The sequence below is a fragment of the Morone saxatilis genome, unplaced genomic scaffold (assembly GCF_004916995.1).
Source record: "Morone saxatilis isolate NCDOM2014 unplaced genomic scaffold, NCSU_SB_2.0 Contig19, whole genome shotgun sequence".
Taxonomy (NCBI): Eukaryota; Metazoa; Chordata; class Actinopteri; family Moronidae; genus Morone; species Morone saxatilis.
In genome coordinates, this window is record NW_023339751.1 from 3,948,716 (window position 1) to 3,956,780 (window position 8,065).

General features: G+C 44.8%; 1 protein-coding gene across 1 annotated transcript; it reads right to left on the reverse strand.

The window, feature by feature from the left end:
* Positions 1-1,361: 1,361 nt before the first annotated feature.
* eif3s10 (eukaryotic translation initiation factor 3, subunit 10 (theta)) lies at positions 1,362-7,802 on the reverse strand (the record flags this gene model as incomplete). Its single annotated transcript, XM_035663304.1, is given in 18 exon segments — positions 1,362-2,195; positions 2,691-2,884; positions 3,001-3,127; positions 3,240-3,709; positions 3,790-3,896; positions 4,064-4,245; positions 4,594-4,747; positions 4,858-4,980; positions 5,078-5,191; positions 5,266-5,370; positions 5,488-5,835; positions 5,963-6,148; positions 6,276-6,392; positions 6,488-6,586; positions 6,693-6,797; positions 6,983-7,154; positions 7,242-7,450; positions 7,603-7,802. Coding segments are annotated over 18 exon segments (3,173 nt in total), but the record flags the coding sequence as incomplete, so codon positions are not given.
* Between the last annotated feature and the right edge of the window lie 263 nt (positions 7,803-8,065).

Genomic DNA, 8,065 nt, shown 5'->3' on the forward strand with positions numbered 1-8,065 from the left:
TTATTATTATTTTTATTATTGTTATTATTATTATTATTATTATCGTCGCTAGGATACATTGTCGATGCGAAGCTTGGGGTTTTTATTTGTGCGGGTAGGTTAAAGGTCTGTGGAATAAAATACACAGTGCAGAATAAAATGAGCTCTCTGAGCTGTCAGAGCAGCAGCAGCTGTACAGAAACACAATCCGCAGGATTTTACATCTTAAAAAATATGTCTGAGTCCAGATTACATTGTTATTATCATCAGCACTGTGGAGAATCACTGAGTGGGATGTTTTATTTCAAGTCGCTTTAATTTTATTTTGTAATAAAACCAAATGAATATCAGCCTGTGTCTGAACAAAGAGACACATTATTATTATTATTATTATTAGTAGTAGTAGTAGTAGTAGTAATATTAGTATTAGTATTAGTATTATTATTATTATAGTGGCTATAAATCGGGACAGGGCAGCATAATTCAGCCATTTCTTGTTACAGAACAAGCAGCATTTTTTAAGGAAAGGTTCAGCATGGTCGAGGTTTTTTTTAGCAGCTCTAACAGCACGTTGCTGGTTTGTTAAGTGGCTGCACACTGACCGCTGCCTGCATGCTTATATCTTCCTGACTTATACACAGAGTCAACCAACACACCTCCGCCTTGCTCTCACACAGTGAAGCGTGTCGCTCCTCTCCACGGTGCTTTACCGACCTCTAGTGGTCACACGGTGCTGGTGTGGTGAGCTGGTGCCATGCTGGTGCTGGTGGTGGTGGTGCTGGTGGTCCTTTGAGAGCAGAGATCCAGCAAGTGCACCGAAAACATGAAGACTTTTCTCTGGGGTCGCACTCTGTTGGAGTTAGGACAGTTAGAGCTGATACTAGAACTAAGTTTGTTCTTCAGTGTACACAGGTAACAACACAGGTAACAATAAAGTTGTATTTCCACTTTAGTTTGTCAGAAAGGGTTCAAATATAATAACGTGGACTAATAGAATCAGCTTAAGTCAAATTATCTGTAGTGATCTTAAAAACAAAGAAATTACTGCATGTTTTTTTTTTGTTCTGATATATTTATATCAGTCGTTTAGAATTCCTCAAATAATTCTACAATATGTTCAGTAAAACATTAAAGTTCAATAAAACCACATTTTATATTCAGTATTTCTATTTTTAATGCAATTGTTAACTGCAGTTGTCTTTAGTGAATCATTGTTTGCACTGTAAGTCAGACACAGTTCAATACAACTATAAAGCTCTTTGTGTTTGTAAATGACAAAATAAAAATGGTTTACCACGAATATAAAATGATGGATTATAAAAAATGTAAAGTATTTATGTTTCTCTTAATAAATCAGACACTGTTGGAGACAAAAGCAACAATTAGGTGGTGAGCAAACATCTTTATTTTTTTATAATAAAGGCTTTATCTGTACACATGCAACCTGGTTTTGATACCTTGGACTGCAGCAAGATAGAACCACATACTGGATGATCAAGCAGGACCAATTTAATACTCTATGCATGCACATCAAAATGTAAATTCCACTAGATCTTAACCAGGTTAAGAAGCATCTGAAGGGTTAGATGAGGAGCAGAGATCACTGAAGCAGATGACAAATTGCAGAGGTTAATTATTTAAAAAGAGGCAGTTGGTGATACACTGAGTTTGGATTGACAGCCGGAGCAGGTACACGTGTTTTCACTCGAGTCAGTTTCACTTCATCATGTAAGGTAGTGACACTCCTAACCACTGGGGGCAGTCATGTTCACACTGATGGTTTGCGTGAAGCCTAAGTGCACACAAGTTCATAGCTTCTGGTTCAAAAACAGCTGAAAATCAAAATTATTAAAGATAAATGGAAAATAAATCCCCAGAAAAAACTACAGTCTACAAATATTTCATTCAAAGGAACAATGCACATGAGTATCAGGAGCTTGTAACCATTCATTCACCACTGTGGCTAACTGGCTGATGGGATACTGAATATTAGTATTTCGTATTTTTCTTGTTCAAAGCCAATTAACCGAGCCAATTAGATGCAGAGATTGTTGCTCAGCGGCGGACGGTGGTCCAGCCATCATCATCTGTCTCGTTCTTGGTGCGACGAGGGTTTTCTTTGTCACTGCGCCAACTCTTATCTCCATCAACCTCACGCTCCCTCTCTCTGGGCCGCTCCTCCCTCTTTTCCTCGCCACCACGACGCCAAGAACCTCCTGAGGAAACAAAGACGCACATTAGGAAGCGCTTATTTTTACAAGCAGAACTGCAGTTGAGGAGGTTATATATTTGTTTTGTTGGGTGTCTTTTAAAGACAACTGCTGCAGCAGTAATTTCACAGGTAAACAGCGACCCCTGCTGGCTGAATACAACACCTCCATGTAGTTTACCAATTATTTCATTAGACCAGAGTGAAAAATAAAGTTCACGCCTACTTAGGAGAGATTTTCTTTCTATTTCGAGTCTGTGAGGCTAATTGAAACAGTTTGAACATGTAACTGCTGGAATGTGTTGATCACATGGTCACTGATCCTAGTGAATGCTTAATTGTGTCACATGTTGAAGGGAAAACTGTGATGCATCCTACAACTATGCATATTTAATGGTTTCCTAATGCTGCGTTCACATGGATTCAGAGAAAACCCACGATGGTAACTGCTGTCCGTCTGTCTGAATCCATGTGAACGCAGCATAATTCCCCCTCTGCTTACCTTCATCAGTATCTCTGGGTGGGGCTCTGACTTCACGTTCACCGCGGCGCTCTTCACCGCGGCCTTCACCACGGCTTTCAATACGGCGTTCAACGCGGCGCTCTTCACCACGGCGCTCGTCACGGTCGGCGTCGTCTTTGCCTCTCCAGGCGCTTACCTCCTCTGTGCCTCCTCTCCTCCAGGTATTTTCCTCCCTGTGAACATTTAATGACACAGATTGACTCAAAGGTAACGATCATTTGCATTTATGACGAAAATAAATGAATAAATGAATAAATAAATAAATAAATAGATGGATACTCTTTCTCACCTTGGTGGGCGACGGTCTCTGGGATTTTCCTCTCCTTCACCTTCATCTCTATCTTCACTGGCTTCACCGCGAGGAGGACCCCAGCTCTCCTCTCTGGCCTTCTCCCGCTCACGCCAACCACCTGCAACTGAACCACAACTCATCATCCTTCTTGTACATAAACACAGCAGCCGAGCGTCCTGAACCGTCGTTCAGGTACATTATAAGACATCGTCACTCATCGGCGGCTACAGGCTTACCAGATCTGACCAGGGGCTTCCAGGGTTTGAGGTCATCACCACCACGACGTGGCCCGTCATCCATGCCTCTCCTTCCACCTCTGTCATCATCTCCTCCTCTTCTTCCCCAGTCGTCATCGGCCCCACGTCTGGGACCCCTCAGGTCCTCCATGCCTCTACGGGGAGCTCTGTCATCGTCGAAGCCACGCCTGGGAGCACGGTCATCATCAAAGCCACGTCTCGGGGCGCGGTCTTCATCTCCACCCCTCCTTGGGCCGCGGTCTTCATCAAAGCCTCGGCGCAGAGGACGGTCATCGTCCAGGCCTCGGCGCAGAGGACGGTCTTCTTCGCCGCCGCGACGCAGGGGTCGGTCATCGTCAAAGCCCCGACGGGGTCCTCGATCATCTGCGCCCCTGCGGGGAGCATCTCCTCGCCTGAAGGGCACCTCTCTCTCCTCTTTGTCCTCTTCACGGTCCTCCTTTCTCCAGTCCCTAGAGAGGAACACAGGTATTGTAAGCCCCTCATGGTTTACTGGGGTCAACAATTAAAAAGCTGAGCTACCAACACTTACCTCTCAGGCACAGCCGCAGGACGACGCCACTCTGATGATGTTTCAACCGCATCTGTGCGCCTCCTCCACCCTCCCTCCTCCTTCTTCTCCTCCTTCTCACCCCAGTCCTGTTTAAGCAAAACAGATGTTTTAAAAACAGAATTTGTGTTTTCATTTTCATTGTTTGTGAAAGAAGTTAAATTGATATAATGGAGATGGAGAGTCGGACATTGAACTGTTGAGATTAAGTCTAATATCAAGATTAAGATTGAGTCTAGATTAAAATGGTTCGTACCTTGGCTTTCTCCTCTGGGGGGACCCTTCTCTCCTCCTCGCGACGGCGTTCTCGCTCCTCGATCTCCTGCTGACGAGCACGCTGCTTCCGTTCCTGCTCCTCAAGCTTACGCAGACGCTCCTGGTACTCCCGCTCCTCCTCCTCTCGCTGCTCTTGTTCCAGACGTTCACGCTCCTCGCGCTCTGTAACGAAAGAAAAAAAGCAGGAATGAGGCGTGTTCAAACTACATTAACGCAGACAGAAGTATTAAGAGCATAAAGCAGGATTGTGTTGTACTTGAAGTTTCTGCCACGATCAGAAAAGTAACAAAGATTTAAGTGGAAAACATTTTCTGACAAACTTTGTTACCATGAAAATTTTGTTCAACTCTCAAGTAGTACTAATGTCCCACAAAAGAACCACTTTAACCACTACTGCCAACATTTCCTCCAGTTTCCTCCTGGTGGTAACTGTCGGTTTTTGTGGCATGTGAAATCCTGTCCCTCCTTCATCATGACTGGTTGGCTCCAAGTGCGAAAGAAATGAATCACCTTTCTTCAGCTGCTCCTCGTGGATACGCTGTGCCTCTTCCTCTTTCTGGCGGTAGAAATTGTTACGCCTGTCCTCTTTGCGCTGCTTCTTCCTTTCTTCCAGACGCTTCTTCCTCTCTTCCACCAAGCGCTCCTCGAAAGCCTTCAGTTTTTCCTTCAAAGATAGAAGAGTGTATTTAAAACCACTGATTCAGACAGACAATGTTGAGTCCAACTGAAAAGAGGCGGGAAAGCAAAACTGCCCTCTCGTTCTCATGTTCTTACCTCATAAACGAAGCTACGGGCATCAGTTATTTTGGCCAGGAAGTTTTCTTTGTCCTCCATCATCCTGGACATGCGCTTCTTGTGCTCCAGAGCCTTCTCCCGCTCCACTTTCATGTTACTGATCTACAAAAAGGAAAAGAGAAAATTCTTACATTCTGGATACTCAGTTTTGTTTGACCTGTTTGTTATTTTTTAGTGTTTTTTTTTGTTCTTTACATACTCTGTCCTCCTCCTGGAGCTCCCATAGTTCCATGTCCTTGATACGTTGCTCCTCATAAGCCTTCTTGATAAGAGGAATCTCTTCAAGGCGTTTTGCCCTCTCAAAGTAGTCAATCTGGAGAGAAAGGAAAATTAGTGACCAATTCACCTCGAGGTGGACAATGTTTTCACTGATTGACGCTCAGTTACCTTCTTCTCTTGGTTCTTCAGACGCTCCTGAAGTTCCTTCTTCTCCTTCTCCAGCTGCTCCACCTGTTTGGCCATAATGAAGTCGGGATCCAGCTCCTCAAGATCCTGTAACAAACAAACCAAAAAAACAGATTGGTTAGTCTCACCTTTGAACTTTATACGTCTTATTTCTGTAATATGGAATTCCACCTAATGAATCAAGTTTATTTTGGTTCGTTTTACCTCAATATCAATATCCTTGAAGGCCTTGGCTCCAAGTTCAGTCTTCTTGATTTGCTCCAGTCGTTCACGGACTGTCTTCTTCTTGATCTGCTCGTGCTCCTGCATGATGCGCTCCTTCTCCCTCTCTTTGGCCTCCTGGCGCAGACGCTCCTCCTCAGCCTTGCGAACCTTCTGCATCTCAGCTTCCCGCTGCTCCAGCTCCTCCTTCTCACGCTGAATGTTCAGGCTCTCCAGGCGCTCCTTACGCTCCTCAATGGTCTGTCTACGAGCCAGGATGCGCTGGTGATCTTTGCGGGCATTTTTGAGATAGGCAGCAATGGCCAGCTGGCTCTGCTCATCACGCTCTTGCTGAGAAGGGACAAGAACATCAAAATGTAGTTTAGAGTTGAGGAATAAAGCATTATTGTTCCATAATGTCTGTGTTATGTGCTCTGGTCTCTGTGTGTCTATACACGAGAGCGTGTTGTGAACTCACCAGGATGGAGGCAGGCTTGATAACCTGGATGGCCTTTGCCAAAGAAGCAGACATGGCGGTCAGCTGGTTCCTTATCTGCTCTGAGGGCATGTTCTGTAGGAAAGGACCGACAGGGGAGTCCTCTTTGGTCGAATAGTTCAGGTCAGAGCCAAAGCTTAGAGTTCGAGAGGTGTGGTCTATACGGACCTATGAGGGGAAAAAGGAAATGTTAGATGAAGTAAAACAGGATGATTACCACTATTAAGCCTCAACATCCCCATTGCTGTACACTCTTGCTGGTTTAATGGATCCTCTCTCCTGGACTGGACCGTACCTGCAGATCACAGTGCCGCGCAGCGTCCACAATGGAGCGCTCCAGCTGGAAGGCGTCCACAAATGGAACCAGGGAGGCCAGACGGGTGAACTCGATGCTTTGGTAGATCTGTGCAACCTAACATAATGGACACAGAATAATGAGAGACATTTCTACCTTTACAGTGTCGATGTGATTTAGGAGAGTGTTTGGAACAGACTGAAGAGAATTACCTGTTGCAGGAGCCTCAGGATGGTGTTACTCTGCAGGTGAGGGACATACTGCTGCAGATCAGCCTCCTTCTCAGCCTGATCTCTCACCCAGTTCAACACCTAGTAGAGGAGCAAGTCTGTTATTATACTAGTTAAACGAATATAACTACAAAGACGGATGGTACATTTTCCTTATTATCTAGCTGACTGCAGTCAGACTGTGTACCTTGGTCACTCTTCCGCTCAGCTTCAGGGGATGAAAGTCGACCTCAAGCCAGTTGTAAACCTCTTTTATTTCGGGTACGACATACTGCAGCAAGTTATATCTCACCTAGAGTGCAAACGTAAAAATATACATTTGTTAAAAACACCTTTAAGAAAACATTTAAAGCCAAAGTTAAAACAAATTTTCCTTAAAATAACATTCACAAAAGCAAACAATCAAGAACTTTCCTTCTTTCTTGGATTACACTGCTGAAAACACTTAAACACTTATTTCTTTTGCCCTTTATGTACCATATCATTGATGAGACTCTGCCGGGTTGGTGGGGACTGCAGGCCGAGGAGCGTGGCCAACCTGCGGTGCTTTTCCACAATGATGCCATCCATGTCCAGCAGCCGAGCGATGTCAGTGCGCTCGGGGGTGATGGGAATAGACAGCGTGGCCAGGAGGACTCTGGTGGACATCCTGAAGAGCAGACGTAAGCGTTACTAATCATTTAATCACTACTGCAGTAACATGTGTGCAGCTATCAACAGATAAAGAATAAAACACCTCTGCATCTCATCTTGGGTCAGATTCTTCCGCATCTCCCTGGAGAGGTGATAGAGCCGGTGGAGGGTGCAGGCGTGGAAGAGAGCATTTCCAGATTTCCAGAACACAGTTGACACCTTGTTGTAGTAGTTGGCCATCAGCTGGGGTTTGGGGGGCTTCTTGGAAAGAGCAAACAGGCCATGGATGTCCTCAACAGCCTTGAATGCTTCCTGGAATAAACAGAAACACTCAGAAATCAGGAATAATATCATTTTAAGGGACTACACACTTTTTAAACACGTTTTAAGGGTTTAAATGTGTATTAAGTAGACTAAAACATGCACGCTGAGACGATCCTTTGAGAGATTTGTTGTTGACAGACCTGCCAGAGCTCCATGCTTATGGCGCTGTCCAGCTGCACCAGGCGCGTCTCCAGGTGCATGGACTGGCTCTCGGGGTTGTTCAGGTTGATGGCGGTGCTCTGGTTGTGGTGCCGCTGGATCTGACCCAGGTGCATGCGCAGGTTGTCGCACAGCTTGCGAAATTCTGCCTTACGGGTGTACTGAAGGCAGAACTTGAACGCTGAAGAAAAGACGACCAGACATTAATTATAGGAGTTAGTTTATCAGTCCCTCCAGAAAAACGCGATTATACGATCGCATAATTCAACACATAATCAGCTGAAGTCCACATATTTATGCTGGGGGCCGCACTTTCGCCGCATAAATTGCCGATTTCCGCGCAATATATGCGGGGCTTGCATGATTTCATAATCCATGCATTTTCGTTGCAAAAAAGTCACATATATCTTAGCAGAAAGTTGAAAAATGTTGCGTTTACTTCAC